This window comes from Rutilus rutilus, assembly GCF_951802725.1.
Source record: "Rutilus rutilus genome assembly, chromosome: 8".
NCBI lineage: Eukaryota > Metazoa > Chordata > Actinopteri > Cypriniformes > Leuciscidae > Rutilus > Rutilus rutilus.
The window spans coordinates 2,604,058-2,616,512 of NC_140222.1; the positions used below are offsets into that span (position 1 = coordinate 2,604,058).

Consider the following 12,455-nt stretch of genomic DNA (forward strand, 5'->3'; position numbering starts at 1 on the left):
ATTTGATAAATATTAGAACCTTATTGTGTAAGAAACATAGGGGGAACGGAATCCGACGGCAAATAAAACAGCTGTCAGAATCCGTTCCCCCACTCCCATTATGAGAGGTGTTGATGTAATGGCTTAAAAAATGCTGATTCTATTTTGTGTGTGGATGGAGCTTAACTTGCAACAGTTTAAAGAATATATTTTTTGCCTTTTATTATGATAGGAAAGTATAGTATCAAGAAAGTTCGACGACCCGGGACTTGAACTCGGGTTGCCTGAAGCTAAAAAAAATATTGTCAGGGTACTGACAACTAGGCTATTGAGACTAGTAACTTCTTTCAATTTGATAAATATTAGAACCTTATTGTGTAAGAAACATAGGGGGAACGGAATCCGACGGAAAATAGTTCAGCTGTCGAAATCCGTTCCCCCACTCCCATTATGAGAGGTGTTGATGTAATGGCTTAAAAAATGCTGATTCTATTTTTGTGAGTGTATGGAGCTTAAACAGCATCAATTTGATAAATATAAGAACCTCAGTGTGTCAGAAATATGGGGGGAACAGAATCCGACGGCAAAAAGAAAAACAGTTGTCAGAATCCGTTCCCCCACTCCCATTATGAGAGGTGTTGATGTAATGGCTTAAAAAATGCTGATTCTATTTTGTGTGTGGATGGAGCTTAACTTGCAACAGTTTAAAGAATATATTTTTTGCCTTTTATTATGATAGGAAAGTATAGTATCAAGAAAGTTCGATGACCCTGGACTTGAACTCGGGTCGCCCCAAAGCTAAAAAAAAAATATTGTCAGGGGACTGACCACTAGGCTATTGAGGCTAGCAAAATGCTACAATTTAATAAATATTAGAACCTTATTGTGTAAGAAACATAGGGGGAACGGAAGCCGACGGCAAATAGTTCAGCTGTCGAAATCCGTTCCCCCACTCGCCCTATGGCTCTGCCTTGGTCTCCTAGTCCTTTAGTGTCGCCTGGTCTCTCTGCCCAACGGACTCCGCCAAGACCTTCACCGATCATGCCATCACCTCGGTAGGTTCACTCTGTTCATTGTCTTGAGTTGATTGTGGCTACCACACAGTGCCAAGAATAGCTAAATCCACTAGAGGAAGAGCACTTTCTTGCATGAAAATGTAAGCACGGTAACATAGTGTATGTAAAAATGAACTCTAAGATGAATTAGTGCTGAACAGGTTTTCATTGTCAGCTCATGTTAGTACTAGCAAAATATATTTGTAATTTGTAAAAATTCACTCTGAGGCATCAGTTTACTGTCAGAGATTTGTTGCTCGCACCGCATCCAGTGTAGACAGAATCATATTATAAAAGTTTTTTTGTTTTTAGTCGCGCCGCTAGCGTCAGGTGTATACAATGTGTTACTCTATTTATCTGTTCACCAGCCGTTTTGAGAGGAATGGATGAATTTAAATGTTGTAGATCTGTGTGGTGCCATGCTTTGACACATGGCACCACACAAGACCCTGATCACAAGCAATCAACTATGATCACAATAAACTTATTAAAAACACAAAATACATTTATTAGCATATATTTGAGAATCTGAATATCAGATATTTCACATTCTAGTCAACAAGTTTATGCTTTGTTACTCTCATTTACCAAAAAAAATAAAAAAAAATTGTCCTTGCATTAATTGTACATCACACATTCAAGACAAATTCCAAGGCAGAAAACTTTTACTAAGTTAGATGGATGCCCTTAGGGAAAATAGTCAATAACCTCATCTTACATGAAATTGAACACTGAAGACAAACACATTTAAAATGCCTATTATAAATTTACTATAGTAATTAATACTATGACACTAATTTGGGAAACAAGCACTAATGACTTGTTAAAGACTTGAATCTTGAGTTGAGGACTTGACAACTGGACTCGGACTTGCCGGTCTTGACTCAGGATTTGAATACAAAGGCTCGAGACTTTCTCTTCTTATTCACTTTGTCTTTCCTGTTGTTTCTGTCGCCTCATTCCTCTCATTCTCTCTTCATCTCCTCTTGTATCTCTTTCTCATGATCCTCTATGTCTTTAATTTTTCTTTTATACCTTTCTTCTCTCTCTCTTAATTCCTCTTCTCTTCTCTTTCTCTCTTTATCATGATTCTGTCTTTCTTCCCCCATCATCATCTTCATAGTCTCTTTCACTTGTTTCAGTTTGTGATAATATTTATCCCATGTTTCCTGTTCTTTCTTTCTCTTTCTCTCATCCTCTTCTTCTCTTCTTTGTTTTTCGTCTTGTTTCTGTCTCTCCCATTCCTCTCTTTCTCTCTTCATTGCCTCTCGCATCTCTCTCTCTTGTTCCTCTCTTTCTTTAATGTCTTTTTTATACCGTTCTTCTTTCTTTCTAAATTCATCTTCTCTTCTCTTTCTCTCTTTATCATGATTCTGTCTTTCTTCCTCCATAATCATTTTCATTCTCTCTTTCTGTTTTTCTTGTATTTCTCTTTCCATCTCTCTGAACATCTTACATGAGTAGTAACTGTCTCCGTTTGCTTTCACCATGTCGTCTATCTTCTGCAGTAGATCAGACACCTGTGTTCGGTCTCCAGTCTGATTATTATTGAACACATGGAATCTGTTTCCACACACTTCAATGAGGTTTCTGATCACAGATCCAGGTTTTCCAAGCCACTGTTCAATGGTTTTGTTCTTCAGATCATCTCCTCTGGTGAAGAGCACCATGGTGTACATTAAAGAGTTTTCACCGAATGCCTCTTGGATGATCTTCACTGATTGTTCCTCCTCTTGAGTGAATCGTTGTCCTAAATTGAGCACAATAATGAACACATGTGGTCCAGGCAGGATCATGGAGATGCAGTTGGTGATTTCTCTCTGGATTTCCTCATTACTGGATTTAGTATCAAACAGTCCTGGAGTGTCGATCACAGTAACGTGTCGGCCGTTGATTTCAGCTCTTTCTCTCTGACACTCTTTAGTAATAGACTTTTGAGATGTGTCTGATATAAATGCTCCTCTTCCTAAGATGGTGTTTCCAGTTGAACTCTTCCCAACTCCAGTTTTTCCCAGCAGCACAATCCTCAGATCATCCACACTCTCCCTTGAATCTAAAGATAGATCAAATAAAAATATATTGAATATAACAATATATTGCATTTCAAGAAGATTGTCAATCATCCACGTCATCAGAGAATACTGTGTATAATTTATACTGAAGCATCATGTGCTAATCATAGTATTTCTTCGGAACTCTGCATATAATGTTATTGTTTTATCTCACCAATCAAATTAATCCATGCTGATTTTCTGATCAATTACCTTGTGACTGAAACCACGTCTCTAATGAATGGATTCTCTTCTTCATTTCTTCAAATTTCTGCAGTTTTTCCATCTGTGCATCCAACAATGTCTCTGAGGAGAAACAAACTCCACTATTTGCCTCCACCATCTGCTGTAGTTCCTCCATTAACATGGACACTTGTGTGTCGGGGCCAATGAAATGATGTCGTCCTCCAAAACTCTCAATGGCAGACTGTGTTTCTTCATGCAGTTCTGCTGTCCTGTCTTCTGAATCCTGGTATATGAGGATCATGGTGTGTTTGTTGATTCTTGAGCTGAATATCTTCTGGATCTTCTCCATTTCTGCTCGGTCTTCATTATTAAGTGGAGCATCAGGAATGATGAGGATGAACACATGAACTCCAGGATCACAGAGAGACACACAGCGGAGCGTCTGACGCATCACTTCCTCCTCTGAGATCTGAGTGTTGAACAGAGCTGGAAGCTCCACCAGAGACACCAGACGTCCATGAAGCTCCACGTCTCTCCTCACACACCCTGAGCTGAGCTCTGATCTTCTGTCTCCCTGGTTCAGGATCAGGTTTGATATGAAGGATTTTAATCTTCTGTCACTCCCACACAGAACCAGATTCAGCTTCACACCCTCTGGAACTGTCAAAGGAATAAACTAGTTTAACAATCTGGTTTTAACTTAAAAGTAATGCAATCCGGCTACAAGACGCGTGATTCAAGTTGTGATTCTTGCCAAAGGGCTTTTACTAATAGGGGTGTAATGATTCTTAGTAAAATATCAAACCATACCGTTCTCCACCCATGGTTCGGCATGCACTTGCACCGTGGTTGATCTCAAATCTGACAACGCATCTATGATATGCTTTGTTGAAAAAAACAATAGCGATGGTTTTAAACTTTCTTCGATGCGTATGACGTATGCTCTACATCAGTGGTTCTCAAACCTGTCCTGGCGTACCCCCAACACTGCACGTTTTCTTTGTCGCCCTAATCAAACACACCTGATTCAACTCATAAGCTCATTATAACATGGGTGAATGAGCTGATGAGTTGAATCAGGTGTGTTTTATTAGGGAGACAAAGAAAACGTGCAGTGTTGGGGGTACGCCAGGACAGGTTTGAGAACCACTGCTCTACATCATCGGTTCCCAACAGGGGGGTCGCGGCCCACAAGGGGGCCTCAGCGAGCTCTGTGGGGGGGGGGGGGGGGGTCACGTCATATTTTGAATAGTTTTGAGCAATGAGCATTAAATAAAAGTCCTTAACTTTTTTATATAATGAGCAAGTTCATCATGAATCCATTTTCCAATCCGTGTTTTTGTCTAATCCTGAACCACTATGGTACACCTATAATAAGTGTTTACATTGGGACTATTTCACGCTGGTTCGGATCGCTGCCGCTGCGGAGTAGCCCAGTACCTGCGTGACTCGTCATAGACGTACACAGAGAGAAGTAGTTCCGGCTACAATGTTCTTCCGAAAGACACATTATTCTGTTAATAGCTGATCAGGGCTTGACAATAAGCCCGGGTGTGAAAGACATTCGGCACAGTTGATCAGGTGAACTGTCACCATCCCGATCAGGGCCGTTCTGCGGTATCATGATAGTTTATCATTTGGGTGTGTTTTTCATTCTTGCCAATTTATACATTCAAGCGCAAAAAGACACAAAAGAGAACTTGAGTCAGCTGTTTGAGAAAAGTTTTGTGTGCACGCTCATCCGAAGCACACACACTGACAGCACGCGAGAACAGAATAGAGTTCTCTTTCAAGTCTTCTTGCGCTTGAACAGACAAATTAGCACAAAATGTATGTCCAAAACATGCCTGTCTTGCGAGTATCCTAGCAAACATAGTCGGTTATGTCTTAAGTGAACGTAAACAGTATAGAAGGACAATGCATGTGTACAGTTCCCTTTCAGTTTGGTCACGTTCGACGTTGTCGACGTACTGACTGATTGGGATCACGCTAAGGGAGCCTGTCATCTTCGAGTATTGATAATACCAGCCAATGCACATTGGCATGCCAGATTTGCATCTCACGCTGCCCCGCAGCACGGGTATAAATACGGAAGTGGATGCACGCACCAGTTGTCTTTCGCTTCGGAGCCGATCGGTCTTCACATCGAGTGTTGATATATTCAACGAGCGAGTGTGTCGGTGCTTCTTCTGTAAGTCTCTCCCGGTGCTGGTGTTTCTACAGCTCGAGTGCAGTGGTGGTCGCGAGCCTTCTGAGCTCTCAACTGCTGTCTTAACAGCATTCCTTTTTGTGTTTGTTTGTCTGACGGTTGGTTGAGGGTGAAGAGAGTGAGTGCTTCACTGGTACAGGCTGCATCATCCCTGTCAGTGTGGCCGCGATCATTTCCCTGTGTGCTACATGGGTGCATTTGCATCGGTTTCAAGATGTCATTCCACCCGTGCGTTTCTGGATGCGGTCGTTCCCTGTCCCCATCTGACGGTCACATAAGTTGCATCACGTGTTTGGGCATTCAGCACGCTGAAGCAGCTTTTGTGGATAGTTCTATCTACTACTCTACTATCGCAGTGCTAAGATCAAGACTTGCCTTCATGCATGAAGGTGGAGAGCCCATTACCATGCCCCGCTCTAGGGTGCCGTATGGGATGGGTGAACTGAGGATCCTAGTGACGGCTTCCCCACCCGGTAACCAATCCCTGTGGAGCTCCCCATTCGCTGATCCCTCTGTAATGGACCGACCAGACGTTTCATTCGGGGCCCCTCCAGAGAACAGGATGTCGATTGCAACATTGGAGGGTGAGCTGAGCTCTGGAGATGATGATTTGGCTGCGTTACCCCTTCAGGGAGAGCATCTTTGCCAGAGCCAGATCCAGAGATGTCAGCTATGCTGAAACAGGCTGCCGAGGCGGTCGGGCTCATGTGGAATCCTCCACCGTGTCCCGAACCGTCTCGGTTGGATGATTGGTTTCTCGTGGCGGGCCAGGCTGGTTCTCAGCCCGTCGCCCCAGTGCCTTTCTTTCCTGAAGTGCATGAAGAGCTTACCAGGTCTTGGACGGCACCTTCCTCTGCCAGAAACTGCCTGAGTAGCTCCTCCCCCCTCACTATCCTTGACGGAGGAGCAGTGAAGGGTTACGAGGCAATCCCTCCAGTGTAGCGGTCTGTCGTGATACACCTGTGTCCGACGGCCATTACCTCTTGGAAGGGGGATCCTTGTCTCCTCCTCTAAGGCCTGTGAGTTCTTGTCCATTCTCACTTACAAAGCCTGTGGGCAAGCAGCTTCCTCCCTGCATGCCATGGTGTTGCTACAGGTCAACCAGGCCAAGGCACTCATGGTCACGCACGAGGGTAGCCCAGACCGTGCGCTCATAGGTGAGCTCCGCACCGCAACCGACCTCGCCCTCCGGGGCACGAGCGTTGTGGCTTGCGCGATAGGTCTGGCGATGTCCACCTTAGTGGTCCAGGAGCGCCATCTCTGGCTCAACCTGGCCGATATGAGGGATGCAGACAAGGTTCGTTTTATCAATACTCGAAGATGACAGGCTCCCTAAGCGTGATCCCAATCAGTCGGTACGTCGACTACGTCTCCGTTCCCTCCTTCAGGGAACGAGGGTTACATACGTAACCGAGACGTTTCAGTATATTGGATCAGTGCATTACGTCTTAAAGTGACAGCAGCCTAATATTCCTGTTTTTAATGTTAATCAAACTACTGTAAGACTGTTACGAATCATGCCTCTGTGGTTCCTCCCGCTCACCACCAGAGGGTTCCCTCACCTGAGTTTTGACTCTCTTTCCCTTGACTCCATTTCCCATAATCCCCATATCTGGTACTGATTGCCTCCACACCTGTTCCCTATCTACCAGACTATTTAAGGCATTCTCTCACACTCATACTCTGTGAAATCTTGTTTTGCCCTGGCTGACATTACTGAGCGTTCTCTTGTTATTTTTGCCTGGCCTGTGTTTGACCCTGGACACTTTACCCTATTTTGACCCTTTGCTGCCTGGCTTTTGTTTCTGCTTTATGTACCTGGATATATCCTGTGATCGCTTGCTGCCTGCCCTGATCTTGTGCCTGTTTTGTGACCACATCTCTGTTTTGCCTTGGATTTGACTAATACTGATGATCAACCCCTGCCTGCCTGTATTACTGCTTTTACTATTAATAAAGCCCCAACTCTGTTGACTCATCATTACAAAGACCAAACTTTATTTATGCTATTTTTATGTTTTATCTTTGCTCTGTTGTTTTTATTTGTGCTCTTACTTGTAGTTTAATTGTTTGTAATTATTTTCTTTATTTTTGATTTGACAGTTATCTTTTTTTACCAGAACATAGCACATTCCAAACTGTACCGAAACGGTGACCCTAAAACCGCGATACAAACTGAACCATGAGTAATTTGAAACGTTACACCCCAGTTACTAAGTACTATCAATTGCAGGATGCCCAAAGTTGCTTCGGCCCCTTTTTCTTTTCTTTTTCTTTCTTTCTTTTATTATTTGAAACTGTAAATTATGGAAATAAAAAAAGAAATGTGTAATCTTCAACTTTTGGAAATCAGATCATCTTTTACCCTGCTATTGACGAAACAGAAATTTTGACATGGTGTGCCCAAACTTTTGCATGCTACTGTAAGTGTTTGCACATTAACACAATTTCTGTTGCTTATGGCATTGGGTATGTGAACACATAAAAAAATTAAGGTCATGATCTGAGCATGCTAAGGGGTCGTAAAAAAAATAGTCACACTTGTGGTCTTCGGTCAAAAATGACCCCCATAGGAAATGAATGGGAAATTGACCAAAAATGTAAAAAAAAAGTTAAAAAAAAAAAAAGTTTTTTTCAATATTATTTTACATAAAGTGTTATAATTGAATGAATTGCATTTTTTGTTACAAATTCTGTAAAAAAAAGAAGAAGTAAATGTGTCCACAAACAGCTGGGGAATTCACATGCCTCTCCATAGAGAGCCATCTAGTGGTTACACAATGGTTCTACGCTTTCTCTCCCTACTCTCACCAGATGGTGTTAATCTGCTTAAAACTTTTTTTTTTGGAAGGCCTAGACTCTATATTAAACTAAAATACTGCATTTAAAAAAAAAAAAAAACATATATATATAAAAAATGTTTTATTAATTTCAATGGCAAAAATAGACCATAAATATTGCATAAATATTAATAAATTCAATCAAATTCTCTCAAAATACAAAATTAAAAAGAATACATATTATAGAACAAAAATAAATTGCATTGGTTTTACTGGGATGGAGGAAGTTTCATTTTTAGGTGTCCGGTCACTTCTGACCGGGAAGGCCCAGGGTGTGACTCCGAAAGAAAGACCTTCTGAGGGTTAAACACTCACACATACATTACAGTCACATAGGATACAGATAGTCACATTATCCAAAATGCATGATATATAGATATGTTTTTAACTGGGTCTTGAAAGTAGCCACAGATAAGGTATTACGTAGTGTGAGAGGTAGCGAATTCCACAATTGAGGAGCATTAACACTAAATGACCTTCCACCTGCAGTAGACAGCCGGAAACGAGGCATGGACAATAAACCAAGTTCAGCTGATCTAAGGGACCGGGCAGGGCGGTAAGGGTAGAGTAGGTCAGACAGGTATTGGGGAGCAAGACCATTTAATGCTTTGAACGTTAAGAGCAATACATTAAAGTGGATACGTGATGCCACAGGTAGCCAGTGAAGTTCATGAAGCAGAGGAGTAATGTGAGCAGAACGCCTAGTGGAGGTGAGAACTCTTGCTGCAGAGTTTTGAACATACTGTAATCTTGAAATAAGTTTTTTGGGAAGACCAAGAAATAAGGCATTACAATAGTCCAGGTGTGATGTGATTAATGCATGAATTAATGTTTCAGCATCGGCTAAAGTGAGAGAAGATCGTAGACGAGCAATATTACGAAGATGGAAAAACGAGTTTTTAACAATAGAAGAAATATGAGAGCCAAAAGATAGAGTTGGATCGAATAAGACACCAAGGTTACGAATTGACGATGAAGGCTTAACGTGAATACCATCAATATCAAAGGACTGGTCCATCCTTTTGACTGAGGCAGTTGAACCAATCACTAATATCTCGGTTTTCTTATCGTTTAATTTGAGGAAATTCAAGGACATCCAATGCTTGATGTCCTTGATACATGCAGTGAGTGAGTCAGGCAAAAATGGCCTATCGGAGCTGGTGGTAAGATAGATTTGAATGTCATCAGCGTAGCAATGAAATTTAAGTCCATGCCTGCGTATGATGTCACCAAGTGGATATATGTAGATGATGAACAATAGCGGGCCAAGAACCGAACCTTGAGGCATCATACATTTGCCGACTTTGTAAATGGGAACATAGGAAAAACTGGGCATCATACACTAAACAATTGAGGACTTTACCCAGTCAATAGTTGCAAAAGATTCAACAATTTATTCAGAAATATAATTTAATTCACTCACCCAGTGTCTTGATCTTCTCCTGTAACTCTTTGATTTCATTATCTCTCACACTCAGTTTCTCCTCTAGTTCATCTCTGATTCTTCTCTCTTGAGCTCTCATATACATCTGAAGTGAAAAGGGTTCAGTCTTCATGTTCTCTATATAATCCAGCATCTTTGAGATATCTCCGGAGTTTCTATCATCCTTTAACCCCATCACATGGTACCAGCTCCCATAGAGACTCACGACGCTCTGAGATTCTGTGGATATTACAAAATCTGACACACTTTTGTTAACAGTGAGTTCAGCAGTGAAAAGCACCATGAAGTGTTCACTGGAGTTAAATATTCTTTTAATCTTCTCCATTTCTGCTTTGTCTTCATTAGTCAGTGGACTGACAGGAGTAACGAGGATGAACTCATGAACTCCAGGATCACAGAGAGACACACAGTTGAGAGTCTCCCGCATCACTTCCTCCTCTGAGATCTGAGTGAGAGCTGGAAGCTGTATTACAGTAATCTGCCGTCCATGAATCATCTTCTCTTTCTTCACACACACTTTACTCATCTCGTTCTGAGATTTACTCAGTTTCCCTCTAAATATTCTAGACACTGAGTTCTTGAAGGTTGTATTATTTCCACACAGGACAATGTTCAGCTTTGCTTTTCCAGAAGTAGTCACTGAAACAATATTTAGAGACAGATGACTTTTGCTTTGGTACAAAATCTACACTTCCTTAAACAACAACAAAATATTATATAAAACTTAGAATTGTATACATTGTTTTATCCACTGAAGGCTTCCTTGCAATAGTTTACTGACTTACTGTCTGGGTGAATCTACTCTCTATGTATGGATCTATGGCATGTACACTCACACCACAGCCTTTAAAGCAATAGTTCACCCAAAACATCTCCTGTCTAATGTCTTGACCTCGCACTCTTGTCATCTCATTTGTTCATTTGCCCTCACATTCATTACCCTCCCTATTTATTCTCTGTCCCGTGGCAGATTGTTGTCTAATGTTCCCAGTGTCTCAAGCCTTGCCATGCCTGTGTGTGTCACAGTTGTGTTCTGTTTAGTTTGTTTTCATTGGACTCGTCTGCCTGTCATCATGTCACGTGTCTTCTTCACTGTCATTATTAGTTCAGTTGTATCACCTGTGTCTAGTTAATCATCATCATCTACATCAGCGGTCTCCAACCCTTTTTTGCGCCACGGACCGGTTTAATATCAGACAATATTTTTTAACGGACCGGCCTTTAAGGTGCGGCGGATAAATACAACAAAATATAAAAAAAATAAAAATAAATAATTAAATATAATAATAAACGTGAATCCAATGTGTAGGCTTACTTGCAATTTTATTAGCAGGGTACTCGTAATATCGCGCCTAAAGACAACTGAGAAAGCCTGAACACAAACAAAAAGCCTCCCAAAAGAAAAAAATCTCCATGTTTACGGTGCTGATGCGATGTAAGGGTGGCGCTGCCAATAAAGCACCTAAAAGCTGTCACAAAGAACCGATTTTAAGAACCAAAATTAATGATTATGAATATGTAAAATATAGCAGGAGACATTTTAATTGTTTAATAATAAACAAGTGTTTTCTGTGCAAAGATGAAGTTGACAATGCTGACTCGATCTTCGCAGTATGCCTAGTGAACGCGCCAGAGAGAAATGCACATTTACGAATTACATAAGCAGAGAACAGTCAGTTTTCTTTTGTTTTGAATTGTTCTGTTTAAAATTAGACATTTCAAGCTTTCTATGTCTCAGGTCTGTGAGGCGAGTAGGCTACCTTATACGCTGAATTTCGGTTAATTTATGAGATCAGCTCCAGTTCACGCGCCCGCGCCTCCGTGTCCTGATTAAATATTTTCTATTATATTTACTTCTTATTAAATCCAGGCAATTGGGTGATGAAACATTGATTAAAATTAAGATACAATTAATACAAAACGAAATACAATTTAAAGACAGGCTTTTTGCTTTCTGTCTGAGGTCTCTGTGAAAGTTTTAAAGCAGTCTTTTTGTGCCGCTTTCAGAGCGCTCACGTCCGTAAGGGTGAACTGTCTCATCCGAACAATTATTATTATTATTATTATTATTATTATTATTATATATTTTTTTAAATAGGCTACATTTCTAAATTAATGCGACTTATAGTCCAGTGCGACTTAGGCTATATTATGTTTTTTCTTCTTCATGACGCATTTTTTTACTGATGCGACATATACTCCGGAGCGATTTATAGTCCGGAAAATACGTTAAGTTATATATTCTTTCTGTGAGGCCCGGTACCAAATGTCCCACGGACCGGTACCGATCCGCGGCCCGGGGGTTGGGGACCTCTGATCTACATCACCTGTGTTCAGTTAATCAGTGTTCATCTGTGTTAGTATTTAAGTCCCTTCAGTTCAGTCAGTCTTTGTCAGTTATCTGTTGTACTTAGTGTGTGAGTCTCCTGCCTGCACCTGTTGGAATTTCTATTTAGTAAAAGTTTGTATTGGAGCCTTTTCGCCTTCTTCTGCCTGCACCACACCCTGACAGTATGATAGAACTGAGGTGCATTTAGTTCATGACATGCAGTATAAGGAGACATTGGTTCACAAAGTTCAAATATCCCAATCCCACCTCTTCATCCCAAAACATTTCTGTCACATTCAACTGTCCCCAAAATAAAGGCTGTCAACTGACCAACATTTTATTTTATTTTTTTACTTAGAACC

The 12,455-nt window shown here is 41.1% G+C and overlaps 1 protein-coding gene across 4 annotated transcripts in view; it reads right to left on the reverse strand.

Annotated features, from left to right (window-relative positions):
* Positions 1 to 619: 619 nt before the first annotated feature.
* LOC311295724 (GTPase IMAP family member 8-like) overlaps positions 620 to 12,455 on the reverse strand; it is a 527,136-nt gene continuing 515,300 nt past the window's right edge. For all 4 annotated transcript variants that reach the window (XM_084417218.1, XM_084417220.1, XM_084417217.1 and 1 more), the window contains exons 4-6: positions 9,744 to 10,403; positions 3,299 to 3,931; positions 620 to 3,087 (exon numbers count right to left, since the gene is read on the reverse strand). In XM_084417218.1, the coding sequence (XP_084273344.1) occupies positions 2,000 to 3,087; positions 3,299 to 3,931; positions 9,744 to 10,403 (2,381 nt within the window). In that variant the 3' untranslated portion in view covers positions 620 to 1,999. The remainder of the gene's footprint in view (positions 3,088 to 3,298; positions 3,932 to 9,743; positions 10,404 to 12,455) is intronic.